The sequence below is a fragment of the Pelodiscus sinensis genome, chromosome 5 (genome assembly GCF_049634645.1).
Source record: "Pelodiscus sinensis isolate JC-2024 chromosome 5, ASM4963464v1, whole genome shotgun sequence".
Taxonomy (NCBI): domain Eukaryota; kingdom Metazoa; phylum Chordata; order Testudines; family Trionychidae; genus Pelodiscus; species Pelodiscus sinensis.
Window position 1 is genome coordinate 133,188,726 of NC_134715.1, and position 22,878 is coordinate 133,211,603.

General features: G+C 56.5%; 1 protein-coding gene across 12 annotated transcripts in view; it reads right to left on the reverse strand.

The window, feature by feature from the left end:
- Positions 1-22,878, reverse strand: part of DYSF (dysferlin) — a 263,140-nt gene that overhangs the window by 215,075 nt on the left and 25,187 nt on the right. For all 12 annotated transcript variants that reach the window (XM_075931062.1, XM_075931054.1, XM_075931056.1 and 9 more), the window contains exon 4: positions 5,928-6,033. In XM_075931062.1, coding sequence (XP_075787177.1) covers positions 5,928-6,033 — 106 coding nt within the window. The remainder of the gene's footprint in view (positions 1-5,927; positions 6,034-22,878) is intronic.

Here is a 22,878-nt window from a genome sequence, read left to right on the forward strand (position 1 = left end):
TTCCAGGGCCCGAAGGACCCGCTGCGATCCCACCGTCCGACCTCCTGCATGGCACGGGCCCTACAGCGGTCCTCCTCGAGCAGGAAAAAGCAGCCGCACCCAATTTCAAAATGGGCGGCGAGGGAGCCTCCTCCAGCGCCCTGGAGGGAAACGGTTCCACTCGTTAATTGCGCTCCCGGTTCGTAAGCGACGCCTGAGCCCCGTCTGAATTTGTGTAGCGTCACCGTGCAGCCCAGGGTCGTCTGAGACCTTTCGGAAGAGCCCCTTGTTCAGCGTCTGGTCCCCAGACAGGCACTGGTAGTTGGGTTGCCCTCTGCTGAACTTTTGCCAGCGCCCAGATACTTTTCCAGAAGGCCAGGCGAGATGGCCACCATGGTACCTTCTGGTCTCCCAAACCTTGGCCACAGAGGTTACATCACCGACATGGCCTGGGGCCCATGACACACCACAGCAGGCCTTTCGGGAGACAGGGCACCCGGTTCATTGCCACAGACTCCACTTCACGCTCTACGTCATCGAAGACGAGCCCTTTCTTATTGTCGAAGACATTGCCGTTCCCGGGAAGGGTGGTCTAGTGGCTAGAGCACTGGGCTTAGCTCTGTAGTCAATTCCTGCTCTTCCTGGCTGACGTGAGCCTCAGTTTCCCCATCTGTACCATGGGGATAATAATGCGCCCCTGCCTCACAGGGATGCGGCGGAGCTCACGACATCACAGACTGTGACGTGCTTTGAGAGCCACTCAGGAACAACTCGGCGTTATTGTTCTACCTCTGCCCAAGCCACTCCCGTTGAGCATCAGAAGTGGGGCTCTGCAGGGGCCTGGTTGGGGGCTGGTTCTGGTCAATATCTTCAGCAACAATTTAGATATTAGCATAGAGAGGACACTTATTAAGTTGGCAGATGATACCAAGCTGGGACGGGTTGCAACTGCTTTGGAGGATCAAGTCAAAATTCCAAATGATCTGGACAAACTGGAGAAAGGGTCTGAGGCAAACAGGATGAAGTTTAACAAGGATGAAGTTTAATCAAGACAAATGCAAAGTGCTCCCCTTGGGAATGAACAATCCGGGTCACACACGCAGAATGGGAAGTGACTGTCTAGGGAGGAGCCCTGCAGAAAGGGATCTAGGGGTCAGAGCGGACCACACGCTGAATAGAAGTCAATAGTGTGACACTGTTGCAAAAATAGCCAACGTGATTCTGGGAGGCATGTGCAGGAGTGTTGTGAGCAAAACACAAGGAGTCGTTCTTCTGCTCTGCTCTGCGCTGATTCAGCCTCAGCTGGAGTCTTGTGTCCAGTTCTGGGCCCCACATTTCAAGAAAGATGTGGAGAAATTGGAGAAAGTCCAGAGAAGAGCAACAAAAATGATGCAAGGTCTAGAGAACGTGAGCTAGGAGGGAAGACAGAAGGAATTGGGTTTGTTTAATTTAGAAAAGAGAAGATTGAGAGGGGACATGAGAGCAGTTTTCAGGTATCTACAAGGGTGTCACAAGGAGGAAGGAGAAAACTTGTTCATCTTGGCCTCTGGGGATAGAACAAGAAGCAATGGGCTTAAACTGCAGCAAGGGAGGTTGAGGTTGGACATTAGGAAAAAGTTCCTGCCTGTCAGGGTGGTTAAACACCGGAATAAATTGCCCAGGGAGGTTGTGGAATCTCCATCTCTGGAGATACTGAAGAGCAGGTTGGACAGACACCTGTCAGGGAAGATCTAGATCTGGGGTTCCCAAACTGGGGGGCGTGAAGAAATTCCGGGGGGGGCATGAGGTGACTCAGCCCCGCCCCGCATTGTCAACTCCTCCCCCCCAAAGTTTTGCTGCTATTTTTGTTTTTCGGGTCCGGTCAGTTCCCTCTTTTTTTTTTCTTTGCTTTACAAGTTTTGCTGCCCGGGGGACGGGGGAGGGCATGAGGGTTTCTCAAAAATCAAAAAGGGGGCGTGATGCCGAAAAGTTTGGGAGCCACGGGTCTAGACGGTGCTGGGTCCTGCCGTGTGGTCCCTTCCAGTCCTGTGATTCTAGGGTTGCTGTGGTAGGAAAGCGCAGCAGCTACTGGGCAGATGAGAAACTCATTCAAAACGCGAGCCAATCAGCGGGCAGGGGTGTGCTGCATTTAGGGAAGGCGAGGCACGGACCTGCGTGTCTCCGCCGCCCGGACTCCCCTCCACGGCGTGACAGCAGAGCGCACACGAACATGCTACCAAAATCAGGGAGTCCGGGGGCCACGTGTCACGTGCCAGGACGCCGGGGGCCCGGGAGGGGCGGGGAGAACGCTCCTGGGGCAGAGGGCTGCTGTGTCTGTGACCGCTGCGCGCAGGCGGGCCGTGCACAGAGAGGTCGGCCAGAGGCCCAAAGAGGCGGATGGCGCGGAACGGAAGGGAGCGGGGATCCGAGCGAAAGAGGAACCCTGGGGGACGCAGGGAAGGAAGAGGTCAGTCCTCGCCAGCAGACGAGAGCAGATATTTTCACACCTCCCAGGAGAGGGGAGCGTGAGTCATTTCCCTGATGGGGCGAAGACAATCGCCCGGGTGTTCAGGGAGGAGGGAAACAGGCTTCCTTGCAACCGACCACGAGGGGCTGAAATTCACCTCCCCGGTCCCTGCTGGAGAACTAGTGCGATTGGGGCTTAACGAAGCTGAAATCAAACAAGGGGACCTGCTGGCCGTCTGCTACCAGGTTCCTGGGGGAAAGGCTCCGTCGGAGGGGTGAGACTCCAGATCACCAGCATGGAAACCCCCCCAGACGTTGTCCTGAGTTCTCCCCGCCCTGGGGGGACCCCGCAGCCTTGGGCTAAGCTGTATTGGGACCATTCCAGGGGCCCCTTACGGGTCTGAACCTGACCCACCCGGGGATGGGAGGTTCTGACCTGACAACTCCATAAGGAACCGAATCCAAGCCCCATTCCCTGACCAGTCAGTTATGAGCATCTGATTCGGTGGCTGTGCCGTGGCTAGACCGAAGCGGAGGAAGAGGAAGTGAAAAGCCGGGATGAATGAGGCCGGAGGGACGGCTCTCAGCTGGGCGAGCTTACGGGAACGGCTCTTGCACGTCCCAGTCCCAAGGCTGTCCCGGCCCTTGGCAGCTGCTCTGGGGGTAGGTCTGTGAGACAGAGTCAGTCTGCCCGGCCTCATGGCTGCACAGGACACGCTTCCCCGGAAGGGGGGCGGAAACACTTTCTTTAGAAACTCTCTCGTCTAAACAGGAAAGAGAAACACGCCGAGAGGCTAAAACCAGAGCCAGGAATGTCCTGCCGGATCCTACCGCCCCGGATCAGACCAGGTCCGGACCCAGGCTGCACCCGGCGCAGTCCGTCCCCCGGGGTCTGGAGCAGCAGCAGGGCCGGCCCACAACATTTTGGCTCCTGAGGCGGGGAGCTCAAAGGACGCCCCCATGCCCCCTCGCTTGGGCCAACACTTTGCAAGGCTCAGTTCTGCCTCCGTCCTGTTCCTTGTGCCCTCCTTCCTCCCGCCCCGCACTCCCCCATCTCTGCATCCAGAGCAGAGAGGAGACACCTGCACCAGCAGCAGACACAATTTTCTACACTCTGGGTCCTAGTGGCACCCCCCCTCCCCCAGTCTGGCACCTGAGGCGGCCGCCTCCTGGTAAGGCCAGCCCTGCACAGCGCTCCCCAACATCGAGTGGGGCCAGACCACGCTCCCATGAGCCCGCCCACTCCGCCTCGGCTGGAGCGATTCACACGGGTGCCCCCCACCGCTGACTGCGGGAACCCGGGGCACTGCTGAAAAGCTGGTAGAGGTAGGCTAGCCCCTAGCTCCGCCCCTTCCGCCCAAGGCCCCGCCCTTTCCAGGCACCCGGCAATTCTATCGGTTCCCTGGCCGGAGCTGACCCAGCAGTGGGGCTCCCAGGGAAGAACACAAGCATGGCCACACGGGGACACCAGGGTCCTGTCGCCCACAGTGGCCAACGCCAGGCGCCCCAGAGGGAGGGAACAGACAGGGAACCATCTCGCGACCCCATTCCCAGCCTCTGACAAACAGAGGCTAAGGGCACCAACCCCACCCCACCTGGCTACTAGCCATTGATGGACCTAACCGGTCTTGCTGAGATCCGGGGGCAAGCTGACCTACCTCCGCAGCGTGGACAGGGCCCGAGGGAGACGCGGGTGTTAGGGGAACCTGCCTACAGTGTCCGAAAGGGACATCGGGAACGGTCGAGCAGCCAGCTGAACAGGGGAGACCCCAGTGGGCAGCCGAGAGAGACCCCACAGAGCTGGATTTCGGGGACGCGCCATTCTCCGAGGAGAGGAAGGATCAGCCCGGGGGGACGCTGCGAAAGATCCCAGGAGTTGTCACTGCTCGCGAGGGACGGGCACCAGGAGCGGAAAGCGTCCGGGGGGGGGGAACACTCAGGAGCACTCCTCTCACTGCCGGGTCTGGGGGGCCGACCCAGCCCCTGCCGGCAGGGCTCAGAGGAGCGGCGTGTGAAAGGGACATGTGTTTGCCGGACTTTCCCACCGCAAGGTGAGGAACTGAGCCGAAAGACCCGCCCAGAGTGCTCCGGGAAGGGCGCTTGGCTTGCGAGCGCCTGGCTTTGGATGTGGTTGTGGTATCTACCCAGACAACGCCGGCTTCCCTTTTCTCACAAGTTCTCCTTTGTTCTACACAGGCTCCTGCTTGCGGGAGGGGAAGAGTTGCACCTGGGGGGGGGGGTAAGTTTTCCCAGATAAGCAGGGGGATAAGACTTGAGCTGGTTTGGTGTAGTGCCCAGAGGAACACCTAGACAGCTCAGCCGGCCCTGCCGCTGCCGACTCCACCTGGCAGGAGAGTTACAAGCAATGTTACCTCCCATTTTTCCATCCATGTGGGGAATGCATTTTGTTTGGCGCACCGAGGTGTATCCAGATGTGCACCACTAATGAAACATGCTGCCAGCAGTGGGAAGCGGTGGATGCTCTGCTAATCGGCTAGGCAGCATTTGAACCTCTCCTAGGCGGCTGCCCAAGCCCTCCGCTTACAGGGAACACTGCTTCCAAGAGCCTGACACTCATTTCCCCCAGGCACCCGTGCTGGCAGGAGGTGGCAGGGGACAGGCTGGCTGGGCGTTTGGTACGTCAGGCGCTAGATCCGGATCTCAGCAAGACGGGTGTCAATCCACCGGTGTCAGCAGCAGTCCTGGGACCGCTGTCTCCTCCCCCCCCCCCCCCCCCCCCCCCCCCGCCTTCCTGTAAAGCTGAGAAATGCTGCAGGACTGGCGCCAGCTTGGCAGGTTCTCCGCAGCTCCAGAGGCCCCCAGATCCTCGGTGCACCCCCCGATCTACCAGCACGCAGGCAGATCGGGCTCAGCTGGGTCTGCGGGTCGCTGTGGGTCCCAGAGCTGGCCTCGTCTCTGGACCCTCTCCAACTTCTGCATTTCTCCTCATTCTGCTCACACTTCCCTACCAGGCTGCCCGGGCACCGGGGGGGGGGGGGGGAGCCTGGTGGAACCGTCCCAGCCTCTGCTCCCGTTTTACCGAGACGGGCTTTTAGTCCTGGTTTCGAGGAGTTCTCAGGGCTGCCCCTGCTGCCGGTTCTGCTGGGCACGTGTTTCCTCGGGATGGGAATTCCCACCCCCCCAGGGACTGACACCCCCACCAGCATTCCCTGCAAGCTGAGCACTTGGGCGGCCACCCAGGAGAGATTCGAGTGCTGCACAGATGAACGGCAGGGCACCCCAGGGCCCGCAGCCAGGTTTCTAATGGTGGTGCACATCTGCACACACCTCGGTGCACAGAACAAAATTTATTCTGCACATGGATGGGGAAAAAATTAGAGGAGCCATTGACGATCATCTCCTTGCATGCAGCAGGACCATCGGTTTTCCATGGAACTCCAGAGGGGGGCAGAGCAGAGCGTGTGTATGGTACCTCTGCCCTCCGGCCATGCCCAAACCTCCCCCGTCATAGCCCCACGACCCACACATGGAGAGGATCTTACCCCCGTACTCTGCCTCTTGGTGTCCAGCAGGGGCACGTTGAAGCTGGCAGCCAGGCTGGGGGAGGCCAGGACGTCCCGCAGGGGCACATGTGCTTCCCCCAAAAACCTACAAAAGAGTCCGAGAAACGAAAAGTCAGTGGGGGAGGAAAAAAGTCACTAAATGCATCCGGTTAACCACCCGGATGGGGGGGGGGATCCAGGAAACCAACCAGATCAGGTGTAAAACACGTGAAATTCCCCAGATTTACAAGTTTGGAAACTCACACAGACACAGCCCTGAAATCACCTCTCGGCCAGCCCCCGGGGCAGCAAACCCTGGATCTGTATTACACAGAGATCTCAGGTTCACGCAAACTTCCGGAGAACCAAGAGCTCCCTGTGGTGAAAGCTAAACTCCCCGCGGTCCCCTACATGCAGCTGCTCCTGCAAAGCACAAGACAGTGGTCACCAACCGATAGATCAGGATCTACTGGTAGATCTTCGGATTCTGCACTACCCTGCCTTGGCTATAACTGGTGACGTCTGCCTTGTCCATAGTAGCGAGGAGTCCTGTGGCACCTTATAGCCTAACCGAAGTGTTGGAGCAAAAGCTTTCGTGGGCAAAGACCCACTTCGTCAGATGCATGTAGTGGAAATTTCCAGAGGCAGGAATCAGAAATTTCCAGAGGCAGAGGTTTCCTGCCTCTGGAAATTTCCACTACATGCATCTGACGAAGTGGGTCTTTGCCCACGGAAGCTTTTGCTCCTACACTTCAGTTAGTCTATAAGGCACCACAGGACTCCTCGTCGCTTTTGCAGATTCAGACTAACACAGCCACCCCTCTGATACTTGTCCATAGTGCGGCTCTGGCCTCTCTCAAGTCTGGTGCCCCAACGCACACAGGTAGGGCCCGAGAGTCAGGAACGGTTTTGCGTAACAATGCAGATCACGCCTGGGACGCGAGACCCCGTCAAGACACGGACCAAGCGGCCTTGTACTGGGACGTGTTTCTGATCAGCGAAAAGTACAGCTGCAGCCATGGAACCGTCAACCGCACACAGAGCAGCAATCCCTGAGCAGCAGGATAGACCCCAGATAGGACATCGGGCATTTGACGTGTCCTGCCCAATACGGAATCCATTGGTAAATCGTATTAGAACGACCACGTCTCGCTTTGCCATGAATTGGGCTTAGTAAGAACAATCGGTGGGAGGGAACGGGCAGGGTCGACCCACAGGTCCTGCTCGATGTGACTAGAAGCGATGAGGCCCGTCACACCGGCGGCCCCGTGCGTGGGAAGATATGGAGCCACGCCCCCCTGCCTGGCACGGTGGGTAGCATACGGGCGAAGCGTAAGGGTTGTCTACACAGCAAAGTTATTTCGAAATAACTTTCCTAGCGTCTACACAGGCCAACGGCTATTTCAAAATGAATTCGAAATAGCGGAGGGCTTATTTCGAAATTGGTAAACCTCATTCCACAAGGAATAGCGCCAATTTCGAAATTGCTATTTCCCGAGGTGCCCTGCTGGCCGCGCTGGCCACAAGGTAACTTCTGACCTGATTCCCTGCCGGAACCAGCTCGTTGGGGGCTCAGGCTGGCCTTAAATGCAATTCAGCATCCAATCAGTGTGGCCGCGCTATTTGGAAATAGCAAAAAGCCATTTCGAAATGCATTGTGTGTGTAGAGGTGTTATTTCGAAATAAGAGATTGCGAAATGACGCCGTCATGTAGCCATACCCTCAGTGAATCATTGTATGGAGCAGATCTTTCAGTAAGTGCTTTCGCATTGCTTTGCGCTGCGTTCACTGCTTTCGAACAGTGGTCCCCAACGCGGCGCCCGCCGGTGCCATGGCGCCCGCCGGGCCATTTTGGTGGGCCTGCCGAGTGATCAGGCGCAGCTCCGCCCCCGGGTGCACGGTGCATGGGCTGGGCCGGCCCCGGGCGCGCGGCGTATGGGCGGCCCTGCTCCTCGGCACGCGGCACAAGAGCGGCACCAGCCCTGGGAGGGTGGCACAGGCACCGGGCACGCGGCGTATGAGTGGCCCCGCCCCCGGGCGCCCGGCAGCCCCAAAAGCTTGGGGACCCCTGCTTTCGAAGGGATCGTATTTAAGGTTTACATTGCGTAGTACTTGTGCCAAAGGCTTGTCAGACTTAAACAACTGAATGAACCCTGTATCCCGTCTCCACAGAGCAGAGAACGGGCACAACAGGACTTGGGATGGAGGTTGCTGGCTGCTGGAGGGAGTGGGCCAGAGCCAGGGCGGGGGGGAGCCTCCCTTCGCCCCACTGCACCCCCACCCAGGAGCCACCAGCAGGGGCCCACTGCCCTAATTCCGACCCCAGTGGTCAACCCCCTGCAGCACCCTAAGCCCCTACCCCAGCCCCGAGCACCCTGCATCCAAACGCGCTCCTAGCGCCTGCTCCTAGAACCCCTCCTATATCCCAACGGGCTGCCCCAGGCTCAGCTCGGAGCCCCCCCCATCTCCGCACTCCAGATCCCTAATCCAACACCAGAGCCTGCCCCACAGCTCTATGCCCCAGCCTGATGGAAGTGACCAAGGACGGGCAAGAGAGGGAGGCTGGAGTGAGCAGGGGCGGGGCCTCGGAGAAGGGGCGGAGCCAGGGGATTTATATTTGAGGTAGATCCTGGATTGCACTTAAATTAAAAAGTGACCTCGCGCTTAAAGAGGTTGGCGACCGCTGGCGCAGCAGCTCTGCAGGGCAGGTTTAAAACTAACAAAAGAAAGTTGTTCTTCACACAGCGTGCAGTCAACCTGTGGAACTCCTTGCCAGAGGAGGCGGTGAAGGCTAGGACTATAACAGAGTTTAAAGAGAAGCTAGATAATTTCATGGAGGTTAGGTCCATAAAAGGCTATTAGCCAGGGGATAAAATGGTGTCCTTGGCCTCTGTTTGTCAGAGGCTGGAGAGGGATGGCAGGAGACAAATCACTTGATCATTGTCTTTGGTCCACCCCCTCCTGGGCACCTGGTGCTGGCCACTGTGGGCAGACAGGATACTGGGCTAGATGGACCTTTGGTCTGACCCAGTACGGCCGTTCTTATGTTCAGAACAGCACAGAACTGTAAGTGCAACGCATGGTACAATGTCAGCCTGGGCAAACGAGGAGGAGACATTATTGTATTCTCCCACCCCCAGCTGGAAGGCCCAATGGTGAGGGTGCTCGTTGGGGGCTCAGAAGACTGAAGTTCCCTACGGAGTATTAATGTCAATTTGAGTGACTCATGTAGCTGCTTTGTGCCTCAGTTTCCCCATATGTACAATAGTGGATGACAGCACTGGGCCTGTCTCACGGGGGTGAGGAAAAATACATGAATGACAGCAAGAGGCATTGATGACGGGAGATGTATCACCCCCTAAGCTGAACAGATTCCCCTCCACAGCCCTGTGAGACAGACCATTGCATCGAGGGGGAAACTGAGGCACAGCGAGGGGCCATGGAACATGAACTGGCTGGTCCCTGCTCCGGGCTCCCAGCCCTGAATCCAGACTGCTAGACGCCAGTGTCTCGATGCAGTGGTAACAACATTCACCCAGGACTGCCCCGTGCATATTACTTCTCTGTAACAAAGGCTGCTCGCTGTAACGGAAATCAGCCTTGTTATGTGTAAATAAGGAATGTGCAAGTTCCAAAATAAGTGTAAAGGCCAAAAGTTCATTTAAAAAAAACCCAGAACCAAACATAAAAGCAGCAGCAAATTGGTGACTATCTCCAGTGGGTGTATCAGACTACAGGGTTTTTTCGAAAAAAAGTAGGCTTTTAAAAAAAAAACCCTTCACCTCAGTCTAGACTGCAGCCGTGTTCTTTCGAAAGTAAATCGAAAGAACGCGGCCGTTTTTTCGATCATGGTAAACCTCATTTTACGAGGAATAACGCCTTTTCTCGAAAGTGCTCTTTCAAAAAAAGGCGCTATTGAATGCGAACTGTGCTTTTTCAAAAGAGAAAGCGACTCGCTTTTTTTAAAAAGCGGCTTGTAGTCCAGACGCTCTCTTTCGAAAGATGTTGTTTCGAAAGATTCTTTCGAGGAAGCCTCTTTCGAAAGAGGCTTGGAGTCGAGCCGTAGCCATCGAGATGTGAGCCGGCGGCAAAATGAACAGATCTTAAAAAAAACCCAAGACGTTCTCAATTAAAACAAAGCGTTCGTCATCAAAACCCGCTTCGCGTAGCAAAACAAAACAAAAAATAAAAAGCAAAAAAAAAAAATCCAACAACCAAAAATAACAAACATCCGTCCAAAAACCAGCATAATAATGCAAACCTGACTTGTCCCACACAGGGGCTTGTGGGCAGAGAGAAACAATTTCGAAATACTACACAGGTATAAGCAGCCAGACCAGAGTCCGGCCTGCCCCACCAGACAGAAATCCGGCCCACGGTTTTTAATCTAGCTACCTCCCCCGAATTTGCTCCCCGGTACGGCTGGGTACAAGTTCTATTGCGGCGTCTGCGGCGCAGTGACTCATGGGGAGAGGGGCCGGGAGCCGGTGCACGCCGGGAGCTGGCGGATAACCGTTTCAATGGTTCCACCTCGACATCCTTATTTCCTAAGTCGCTTCCGTTCCATGAAAATGACTGAGTGTCTGAGCCCCCTGTCTTCCCCTCGCTCCACGCGCCAGGGCGTGAAATACGCTGCACTACCCCGGGGAGATGGGAATTCCTGGAAAAAAAAGGACCAGTCACGGCAGTGAGACAATGAGGGGAAGGGAGGTGCACTTCTGCGATGGGTTATCAGCCAAGCGGGGAGAGGGCGGGGACACAGCACACTCAAGCCGGCAGCCAGAGCTTTATGGGTTTCCATTTTAAGCTCGACTACTCACAAATCGCCGGCCAAGTCCCCCTGCGGAACTATTGTTTTTCCAAGGCTCCATTTGCGGCACAAATCCCGCCACCTCCGGGGGCGCAGCCGCTAGCGACAGGACGGGAACCGCGTTTTCCCTCGCTGTGACTCTCAGGCACAATCAGGGCAATGCTGATTGACACCAGCTGGAGATCTGGCCCTCTGGTTCCCATGGAGCAATGGCTGGGTTACCCCGAGGCAGCTCTGGCCCTTTATTTCTAAGGGATCTCTCTCTCACACACACACGCAAACCAGATACCAGTGTTCCCTGTAAGCTGGGTGCTTGGGCAGCGACCCAGGAGAAACTCAAGTGCTGCCCAGCTGATTGGCAGAGTGCCAGCAGCCTGCATTTCTATTGGTGGTGCACATCTGCACTTGCCTTGGTGCGCCAAACAAAATTTATTCCACACATGAATGGAAACTATTAGAGGGAACCCTGCCTGAGCCCCCCGCCGTTACAGCGGCAAACTCTGCACTTTGACACAGGTTCCTACCGCTCAGGGAAGCAAGAACCACAGGGCAGAAGGCCCAGGGGACTGCAGCTTCCTCTCTGCACCAGCCGCAGCGATGCTGCTCGGTTACACACACCCGGCCTGAGCGACAGACGTCACTGACACCTGGACGGAAGGGTGTGAAGGAAAAGCCAGTGGCTACAAGGAGCGGGCCTAGTGACGCAGCAGGGGCAGCTCTTCTCTCGGCATCAGTACTGATCTCAATACCCCATGGCTGCACTGCAGGGAGCGAGATGGGCCCCACAGGATGCCACAGGGAGCCAGATGGGCCCCAGGGGGCGCCGCGCCGCAGAGACCCAGGTGGGCCCCAGGGGGCGCCGTGCCGCAGGGAGACAGGTGGGCCCCAGGGGGCGCCACGCCGCAGGGAGACAGGTGGGTCCCAGGGGGGCACCGTGCCGCAGGGAGACAAGTGGGCCCCAGGGGGCGCCGTGCCGCAGGGAGACAGGTGGGCCCCAGGGGGCGCCGTGCCGCAGGGAGACAGGTGGGCCCCAGGGGGCGCCGTGCCGCAGGGAGACAGGTGGGTCCCAGGGGGGCGCCGTGCCGCAGGGAGACAAGTGGGCCCCAGGGGGCGCCGTGCCGCAGGGAGACAGGTGGGCCCCAGGGGGCGCCGTGCCGCAGAGACCCAGGTGGGCCCCAGGGGGCGCCGTGCCGCAGGGAGACAGGTGGGTCCCAGGGGGGCACCGTGCCGCAGGGAGACAGGTGGGCCCCAGGGGGCGCCGTGCCGCAGAGACCCAGGTGGGCCCCAGGGGGCGCCGCGCCGCAGAGAGCCAGGTGGGTCCCAGGGGGCGCCGTGCCGCAGAGAGCCAGGTGGGTTCCAGGGGGCGCCGTGCCGCAGGGAGACAGGTGGGCCCCAGGGGGCGCCGTGCCGCAGAGAGCCAGGTGGGCCCCAGGGGGCGCCGTGCCGCAGGGAGACAGGTGGGCCCCAGGGGGCGCCGTGCCGCAGAGAGCCAGGTGGGTTCCAGGGGGCGCCGTGCCGCAGGGAGACAGGTGGGTTCCAGGGGGGCACCGTGCCGCAGAGAGCCAGGTGGGTCCCAGGGGGGCACCGTGCCGCAGGGAGACAGGTGGGCCCCAGGGGGCGCCGCGCCGCAGAGACCCAGGTGGGCCCCAGGGGGCGCCGCGCCGCAGGGAGCCAGGTGGGCCCCAGGGGGCACCGCGCCGCAGAGAGCCAGGTGGGCCCCAGGGGGCGCCGCGCCGCAGAGAGCCAGGTGGGCCCCAGGGGGCGCCGCGCCGCAGGGAGCCAGGTGGGCCCCAGGGGGCGCCGCGCCGCAGAGACCCAGGTGGGCCCCAGGGGGCGCCGTGCCGCAGAGACCCAGGTGGGCCCCAGGGGGCGCCGTGCCGCAGAGACCCAGGTGGGCCCCAGGGGGCGCCATGCCGCAGAGAGCCAGGTGGGCCCCAGGGGGCGCCGTGCCGCAGGGAGCCAGGTGGGCCCCAGGGGGGGCCGTGCCGCAGGGAGCCAGGCGGGCCCCAGGGGGCGCCGTGCTGCAGGGAGACAGGTGGGCCCCAGGGGGCGCCGCGCCGCAGGGAGACAGGTGGGCCCCAGGGGGCGCCGTGCCGCAGGGAGACAGGTGGGCCCCAGGGGGCGCCATGCCGCATAGAGACAGGTGGGCCCCAGGGGGCGCCACGCCACAGGGAGCCAGGTGGGCCCCAGGGGGCGCCGTGCCGCAGGGAGCCAGGTGGGCCCCAGGGGGGGCCGTGCCGCAGGGAGCCAGGCGGGCCCCAGGGGGCGCCGTGCTGCAGGGAGACAGGTGGGCCCCAGGGGGCGCCGCGCCGCAGGGAGACAGGTGGGCCCCAGGGGGCGCCGTGCCGCAGGGAGACAGGTGGGCCCCAGGGGGCGCCATGCCGCATAGAGACAGGTGGGCCCCAGGGGGCGCCACGCCACAGGGAGCCAGGTGGGCCCCAGGGGGCGCCGTGCCGCAGGGAGACAGGTGGGCCCCAGGGGGCGCCATGCCGCATAGAGACAGGTGGGCCCCAGGGGGCGCCGCGCCGCAGGGAGCCAGGCGGGCCCCAGGGGGCGCTGTGCCGCAGGGAGCCAGGTGGGCCCCAGGGGGCGCCGCGCCGCAGGGAGCCAGGTGGGCCCCAGGGGGCGCCGCGCTGCAGGGAGACAGGTGGGCCCCAGGGGGCGCCGCGCCGCAGAGAGCCAGGTGGGCCCCAGGGGGGCGCCGTGCCGCAGAGACCCAGGTGGGCCCCAGGGGGCGCCATGCCGCAGGGAGACAGGTGGGTCCCAGGGGGGCACCGTGCCGCAGAGACCCAGGTGGGCCCCAGGGGGCGCCGTGCCGCAGGGAGACAGGTGGGTCCCAGGGGGGCACCGTGCCGCAGAGACCCAGGTGGGCCCCAGGGGGCGCCGCGCCGCAGGGAGACAGGTGGGCCCCAGGGGGCGCCGTGCCGCAGAGACCCAGGTGGGCCCCAGGGGGCGCCGTGCCGCAGGGAGACAGGTGGGTCCCAGGGGGGCACCGTGCCGCAGGGAGACAGGTGGGTCCCAGGGGGGCACCGTGCCGCAGAGAGCCAGGTGGGTCCCAGGGGGGCACCGTGCCGCAGAGAGCCAGGTGGGCCCCAGGGGGCGCCGTGCCGCAGAGAGCCAGGTGGGCCCCAGGGGGCGCCGTGCCGCAGGGAGACAGGTGGGCCCCAGGGGGCGCCGCGCCGCAGAGACCCAGGTGGGCCCTAGGGGGCGCCGCGCCGCAGAGACCCAGGTGGGCCCTAGGGGGCGCCGCGCCGCAGGGAGACAAGTGGGCCCCAGGGGGCGCCGTGCCACAGACAGCGCCCTCTTTCCGAAAGGTTCTCTACAACTTTCTACGGCACAGCCTGCAGCACAGCTGGCTTCTAAGCCATCTCCCGGTGCGCACCAGCTGTCGGGCCTCCTCCCGGGGAGCCGGTGGCACGGCAGACTCCGCAGGATACATTTTAAGCGGCACAGCCCGCAGCGCGGGGAGCGGGTGTGTAACCTGGACAGACGCTAAGGAGCTGATGCTTCCCGATTAACCCTTTCAACGGTCCCAGTTTTACGTCCCTCGTTCCGGGGCCAGGGGATCGCAGGCTCTAGGGACCCATGTGGGAAACACACTTTTAATAACGGGCTCGCCTGCCTTGCCGCGCGGCGCAGCAGGACAGAGGAGGTGATCCCAGGGTCCCTTCTGGCCTGGGAACCTGTCAGGCTTTGAGGATGTAATAACGGGGAGGGAGAGCAGAGCAGCTGTTAAATCGCAGCATCAGAGAACACTACGACTGGAAGGGACCTCGCGAGGTCACCAAGTCCAGTCCCCCGCCCTCACGGCAGGACCAAGTACCATCTAGATCATCCCTGACAGGTGTCTGTCCAACCTGCTCTTCAATATCCCCAGGGATGGAGATTCCACAACCTCCCTAGGCAATTGACTCCAGTGTTTAACCCCCCTGACAGGCAGGAAGTTTTGCCTAATGTCCAACCTAAACCTCCCTTGCTGCAGTTTAAGCCCATTGCTTCTTGTCCTGTCCTCAGAGGTCAAGGGGAACAATTTTTCCTCTCTCCTCCTTGTGACACCCTTTTAGATGCTTGAAAACAGCAATAATGTCCCCTCTCAGTCTTCTCCTTTCCAAACTAAACAAGCCCAATTCTTTCATAGCTCATGTTCTCTAGACCTTGAATCATTTCTGTTGCTCTTCTCTGGACCTTCTCCAGTTTCTCCACGTCCTTCCTGAAATGCGGTGCCCAGAACTGGACACAAGACTCCAACGGAGGCCGAATCAGCGCAGAGCAGAGCAGAAGAATGACGTCTCGTGTCCTGCTCACAACACTCCTGTGAATGCCTCCCAGAGTCCCGTTGGCTTTTTTGCAACAGTGTCGCAGTGTCGGCCCTAAAGTACAAGGCCTGAACATGAAGCTCCAGTCCAGGACCTGAGCTCCCGGGCAGCCGTGGGGGTCACGGTCGGTTTCCCCATCGGTGAGGAATCTGAGGACAACTCACCTCGCAGAGGGGTGGTTCGTTATGTCTGTAACGCACCAGGAGACGCCTGGTGGGGCGAGCGCTCATGGCCCGTGGTCCGTGTTCTCACCGGCTGGTTTCCCAAGAGAAGTGGGTTTCAATCGTTTCTCGGCCACACAGGGAATTTAAAACACTGTCTCAGGGGAGTGTGTGCCCAGGCTGCCAGAGCCCAGATCAGACTTCATCCTAGGACCCTTCCCCAGCGTTCCTGCAAAGCAACCAGAGGGCAAAAAAAAAATCAACCCTCCCTCCCTGTCTCTCAGGGCAATCCCCAGCTGTCGTCACTCCACACTCGGGAGATGGTCCAGCAGAGCTGGATGCGGGCTCCCTTACTACCCTGACTCCTCTCCTACCGATCACTGCCGTTCCTGGCCCGGGACAGATCTCTCCCGGCGTGTGCTGCAGCCACGGAGCAACGGCGAGAAGGAATTTGCATGAGCTACCCACTACTTGCCCTGCCTGATTTACATCACTGAGCACCTGCGACAGGCGGGCCTCCCACGGCCCAGCTGAGCTGCAGCAAGAGCACAGGGCCCCGCAGCTGAAATCGGGCCCAGCGAGGGACGTATAAAACCAACCGCCTGCAAGCGGAGACACAAGCTCGCCTTCCAGCGGAGGCTACCGCCCTGGAAAGCTAGAGCCGTGCCCTGAACGGAGTTCACGTGGATTCACTCCAGGGGCAACAGAGTCCAGCGCCTGCTGTATGAAGAGACCGAGAGGCAACAGAGCTCGGGCCGTGTCCAAGCCACGCAGAGACAAAATCCACAAAGATCAGCTAGTGATTTTAGGTGCAGGACAAAGTAAAAGGTAAAAAACCACCCATTCCCCAAGCACCAGTTCCAAAGCGGTAGGGACCCTGCGGGTGAGACCTGTGCACTCGGCATAGAATCATAGGACTGGAAGGGACCTCGAGAGGTCATCGAGTCCAGCCCCCCACCCTCAAGGCAGGACCAAGCTCCGTCTACACCATCCCTGACAGATGTCTATCCAACCAGTTCTTAAATATCTCCAGAGAGGGAGATTCCACCACCTCCCTTGGCAATTTATTCCAATATTTGACCACCCTGACAGTTAGGAATTTTTTCCTAATGTCCAATCTAAACATCCCCTGCTGCACTTTAAGCCCATTACTCCTTGTCCTGTCCTCAGAAACCAAGAGGAACAAATTTTCTCCTTCCTCCTTGTGACACCCTTTTAGATATTTGAAAACCGCTCTCATGTCCCCCCTTAATCTTCTTTTTTCCAAACTAAACAAGCCCAGTTCATGAAGCCTGGCTTCATAGGTCATGTTCTCTAAACCTTTAATCATTCTTGTTGCTCTTCTCTGTACCCTTTCCAATTTCTCCACATCTTTCTTGAAATGTGGCACCCAGAACTGGACACAGTACTCCAGCTGAGGCCTAACTAGTGCAGAGTAGAGCGGCAGAATGACTTCACGAGTTTTGCTTACAACACACCTGTTGATACAACCTAGAATCATATTTGCTTTTTTTGCAACAGCATCACACTGTTGACTCATATTCAACTTGTGGTCCACTATGACCCCTAGATCCCTTTCCGCCATGCTCCTTCCTAGACAGTCGCTTCCCATCTTGTATGTATGGAACTGATTGTTCCTTCCTAAGTGGAGCACTCTGCATTTCTCTTTATTAAACCTCATCCTGTTTACCTCTGACCATTTCTCTAACTTGCTAAGGTCATTTTGAATTATGTCCCTATCCTCCAAAGAAGTCGCAACCCCACCCAGTTTGGTATCATCTGCAAACTTAATAAGCGTACTCTCTATCCCAATATCTACATCATTGATGAAGATATTGAACAGTACGGGTCCCAAAACAGACCCTTGAGGAACTCCACTTGTTATCCCTTTCCAGCAGGATTTAGCACCGTTAACAACAACTCTCTGACTACGGTTATCCAGCCAATTATGCACCCACCTTATCGTGGCCCTATCTAAGTTATATTTGCCTAGTTTATCAATAAGAATATCATGCGAGACCGTATCAAATGCCTTACTAAAGTCTAGGTATATGACATCCACCGCTTCTCCCTTATCCACAAGGCTCGTTATCCTATCAGAGAAAGCTATCAGATGGGAACAGTTAACCAGTGAACCAGTGGAGACAGGAGCAGCTGGCCATCTGCCACGGGCAGCTGGTGCGCCCCCCACACACTTTCACAAGTGAACATTATGTGTAACCTTATTAACCAATTGTACACACCCAGAACGGGAAGTGGCTGTCCGGGAAAGAGTCCTGCAGAAAAGGATCTAGGGGTCAGAGTGGACCACAAGCTAAACATGAGCTAACAGTATGACATGATTGCAAAAGCAAAGCAAATATCATTCTGGGAGTGTTGTGAGCAAGACATGAGAAGTCATTCTCCCGCTCTGCTCTGCGCGGATTAGGGCTTGTGACCAGTTCTGGGCATCACGTTTCAGGAAAGATGTGGAGAAACCGGAGAAGGTCCAGAGAAGACCAACCACAATGATTCAAGGTCTAGAGAACATGAGCTATGAGGGAAGACTGAAAAAACTGAGTTTGTTTAGTTTGGAAAAGAGAAGACAGGGGACATGAGAGCGGTTTTCAAGAATCTAAAAGGGTGTCACAGGGAGGAGGGAGAAAAATTGTTCTCCTTGGCCTCTGAGGACAGGACAAACAGCAATGGGCTTAAACTGCAGCAAGGGAGGTTGAGGTTGGACAGTAAGAAAAAACTTCCTGCCTCTCGGGATGGTTAAACACTGGAATAAATTGCCTAGGGAGGTTGTGAAATCTCCATTACTGGAGAAAAGAAAAAAAAGATTTTGAGGAACAGCTGGCCAAAAACTCAAAAAACAATAGCAAAATGTTTTTTAAGTACATTAGAAGCAGGAAGCCGCTAAAAAACCAGTGGGTCCCCTAGACAATCGAGATACAAAAGGAGCAATCAAGGATGATAAAACCATTGTGGAGAAGCTAAATGATTTCTTTGCATCAGTCTTCACAGCTAAGGATGTTGGGGAGATTCCCAAACCTGCACAGTCCTTTGTGGGGGATGAATCTGAGGAACTGTCCCAGATTGAAGTGTCATTAGAGGAGGTTTCGGAACAAATAAAAAACGTAACGTAAACAAATCCCCGGGACCGGATGGCATTCATCCAAGGGTTCTAAAAGAACTCAAATGGGAAATTGCAGAACTGTTAACTGTGGTTTGTAATCGATCCCTTAAATCGGCTTCCGTACCTACTGACTGGAAGATAGCTAGCGTGACACCAATATTTAAAAAGGGCTCTAGAGGTGATCCCGGCAATTACAGACCGGTAAGTCTAACGTCAGTACCAGGCAAATTAGTCGAAACAACAGTCAAGAATAAAATTGTTAGGCACGTAGAAGAACATAATTTGTTGGGCAAAAGTCAACATAATTTCTGTAAAGGGAAATCATGTCTTACTAATGAATTAGAGTTCTTTGAAGGGGTTAGCAAACATATGGACAAGGAGGAATCCAGTAGATATACTATACTTAGATTTTGACAGTCCCTCACCAAAGGCTCTTGTGTAAATTACACGGTCATGGGATAAGAGGGAAGGTCCTTTCATGGATTGAAAATTGGTTAAAAGACAGGAAACAAAGGGTAGGAATAAATGGTAAATTTTCAGAGTGGAGAGGGGTAACTAGTGGTGTCCCCCAAGGGTCAGTCCTGGGACCGATCCTATTCAACTTATTCATAAATGATCTGGAGAAAGGGGTAAGCAGTGAGGTGGTAAAATTTGTGGATGATACTAAACTGTTTAAGATAATCAAGACAGAAGCAGACTGTGAAGAACTTCAAAAAGATCTCACCAAACTGAGTGATTAGGCAACAAAATGGCAAATGAAGTTTAAAGTGTAAAGTAATGCACATTGGAAAAAATAACCCCAATTATACATACAGTATGATGGGGGCTAATTTGGCTACAACAAATCAGGAAAGGGATCTTGGAGTTATCGTGGACAGTTCTCTGAAAACTTCCACGCAGTGTGCAGCGGCGGTCAAAAAGGCAAATAGGATGTTAGGAATTATTAAGAAAGGGATAGAAAATAAGACCCAGAATATCTTACTGCCCCTGTATAAAACTATGGTACGCCCACATCTTGAATACTGTGTACAGATGTGGTCTCCTCACCTCAAAAAAGATATTTTGTTCTTGGAAAGGGTTCAGAAAAGGGCAACTAAAATGATTAGGGGTTTGGAACGGGTCCCATATGAGGAGAGGCTAAAGTGACTGGGACATTTCAGTTTAGAGAAGAGGAGGCTGAGGGGGGATATGATAGAGGTCTATAAAATCATGAGTGGTGTGGAGAGGGTGAATAAAGAAAAGTTCTTCATTAGTTCCCATAATGGACTAGAGGACACCAAATGAAATTAATGGGTAGCAGGTTTAAAACTAATACGCGAAAGTTCTTCTTCACACAGCGTGTAGTCAACCTGTGGAACTCCTTGCCAGAGGAGGCTGTGAAGGCTAGGACTAGAACAGAGTTTAAAGAGAAGCTAGATAAATTCATGGAGGTTAGGTCCATAAAAGGCTATTAGCCAGGGGGTAGGAATGGTGTCCCTGGCCTCTGTTTGTCAGAGGCTGGAGAGGGATGGCAGGAGACAAATCGCTTGATCACTGTCTTCAGTCCACCCTCTCTGGGGCACCTGGTGCTGGCCACTGTGGGCAGACAGGATACTGGGCTAGATGGACCTTTGGTCTGACCCAGTCCGGCCGTTCTTATGTTCTTAGATATTGAAGAGCAGGTTGGACAGACACCAGTCAGGGACAATCTAGATGGTGCTGGGTCCTGTCATGAGGGCAGGGAACTGGACTTGGTGACCTTGCGAGGTCCCTTCCAGTTCTAGGGTTCTATGATTCTGTCCCTAGTGTGCATGGGACTTTACTTCTCCACAACCCCAGGCAAATATTACACCGAAAAGCAGAGCCCAGGCTGCCTGTTACAGGGATCCCAGTGGGAGTGAACAGGACAGGGAATCATCCAGGGATCCTTCCCGTCACCCAACCCAGCCTCTGACAAGCAGAGGCTAGAGACACCCTCCCGATGTTTCTAGAACAGCAAAAGCCGCAGTTTGGGTGCAGTTCTCTTGGCCTTTCGCTGGTCTCGCTTATTTCCTTCAGGGGTCACTACAGTCTATGGTGCCAAAAGCGCCGGTTTGCCAGGAGGCACCGGGTCTCCACGAGGAGGGCTGCTCTATATTTTTTCCTGTCAACGAGGTCTTAGAAAGGAGAGGGAGGCTCTGATTGCAAAGATCAGCTGATGGCTCGTTTTGGTAAGTTGAGCGGAGGGGCTTTGGCAAGAACCACCGCTCCTCCCCAGCCCCGATCAAGGAGGAACCAAGCCCAGGTAGGACCCTGGGGCAACTTTGCATGAGAGGCCAGGTCCGCACCCCACCAACAGGGGGCTCGGCGGACAGATACGTGCTGGCATTCGGAACATTTGCATGCTCCACTGCGGGTGGCATCTCAGGTGGGAGGAGCCTGTTTTGTGGGTGGAGCTTGAAAGAGAACCACCTCTTTTCCCTTTCCTGCTTCCCACAATCAGAGCCCGGATCTGCATCTAGCTGGTTCACTGGGACACCGTTTCAGCCGGTTCATGGATTTGCATGGAAAACAGATTGGAACAGACAGCAAGATTGGGAAGGGTTTTTCAAATGTTTGGGATGAGGCAGAACCTGTGTTCCCTGCGCCCTGACTGCATGGGCAGCCCCCCCAGGAGAGAGCCAGGTGCATGTGTTTCTGTCAGTGGTGCACATCTCAGTGCACATAAAATTTATTCCACATAGCGATGGGAAAAAATGAGAATGAGCAATAGGAATCGAACCTGCTGAGTTCCACCCCGCACTAGGGACACTGCATGTAGGAAGCAGGAAAAGCCCTGGAGCCCTTTGTAACAGGTTTTGGTCTCAGAGAAGAGCTGGATTAGAGCCTGCAGCCAATTCCCTCCAGAGACACGCCCTTCCCCATTTAGCTTCTCACGCGGCCCATCTCCTAGCGTAAACAGGAGTGTTGTGAGCAAGACCCGAGGAGTCATTCTTCCGCTCTGCTCTGTGCTGATTAGGCCTCCGTTGGAGTCTTGTGTCCAGTTCTGGGCACCGCGTTTCAAGAAAGATGTGGAGAAATTGGAGAGGGTCCAGAGAAAAGCAACAAGAATGATTAAAGATCTAGAGAATATGACCTATGAAGGAAGGCTGAAGGAATTGGGCTTGTTTAGTTTGGAAAAGAGAAGACAGAGGGAACATGAGAGCTGCTTTCAAGTACCTAGAAGGGTGTTACAAGGAGGAGGGAGAAAATTGTTCTCCTTGGCCTCTGAGGACAGGACAAGACGCAAGGGGCTTAAACTGCAGCAAGGGAGGTTTAGGTTGGACAGTAGGAAAAACTTCCTAGCTATCAGAATCCCAGGAGAGATTCCAGCGCTGCCCCACTGATTAGCAAAGCACCCACTGCTCGGTTATTGTTTCTACGGGTGGTGCACATGCCTCCGTGCACATAAAAATTTATTCCACACGAGGACGGAAAATATCAGAGGGAACATTGGAGCCCCCTTTTGTAAAAAAGTAAGTATTTCTATAGTTCACCTTCCCTTGCAACAAACCATTTGAGCAGAGGTTGGAGAGGGGCAGGGAACGGAGGAGTCCACTTTTTCCAGTGAGAAAAGCTGCAGGCTCTAGCCTGGAAATTCCAGGGCAAGATTTACCGTGTCGCTAACCCAGCTGTTTCAAAACATCCCCTGCAGGGCCCAGAAGAAACCTCCCCGTCCAGATTCCAGCCGAGCCCATGGATTATGGTGCCCTGCAGCCAGACAGCAGCACAAAATTCACACCGGCCGGGCTGTCAGCATCCAGGCATTCCTATCTCCAAGCATCGTCTTCCCCACCTTCTGGTCGGGGGCTCCATAGAGCCAGATTAAAGTCCTGCCCATTCAGTCCTGCCGGAAGGCGGGTTTGTCTCTTTCCATCAGGACGGCTCCAAGGTGGGGAGGAATGCAAATGAAGACATTCGAAATTGCAAATGAAGCCAGGGTTTAAATATCCCATGCTGCATTTGCATATTCGCATTATGGCGCTATTTCGAAATAACAGACGCTGTTAAATAGCGATAGAGATGTAGCCGTAACAAAAGACAGAACTATGCAGCACTTTAAAGGACAAAGGAGAAGTGGGGCGACCTGCTGAGTATGTGTGTGGTGGTGGAAGGGTGGCGGAGAGTCTTGGCTGGCTTAGGAGGCAGGGAGGGGGCCCTGGTTCTGGGCTCCCCAAAATGGATTGTACTGTCTGCTTCTGGTGCCTGTGCTGACCAGTCTGTGCTACCCTGTGTCCCTGTCACTAGATAACCCCTCTGTTCTCCCTGCCGGCTGAGAGTCACGTCTGGCTGTAGATGGGGGTGCAGGGCCCGGGGACTCCCCCACACTCCCTGACACCCTGCCAGGGTGAGGGAACCGCCAGATGAAACTGACACAGATGCTAACGTGAAATTGACCAGACAGATGCTGGATTTCACCCAGCACGCCTGAAATGACCAAGGACCTGCCTGCCTCTCCCCCCACACCGAAAAAGACAGGCCAGTAACGCTGCCTGTCTTGCACTGGCATGCGAGATGGGGCTCTGGCAAGGTGTTTCCCTTCAGACCC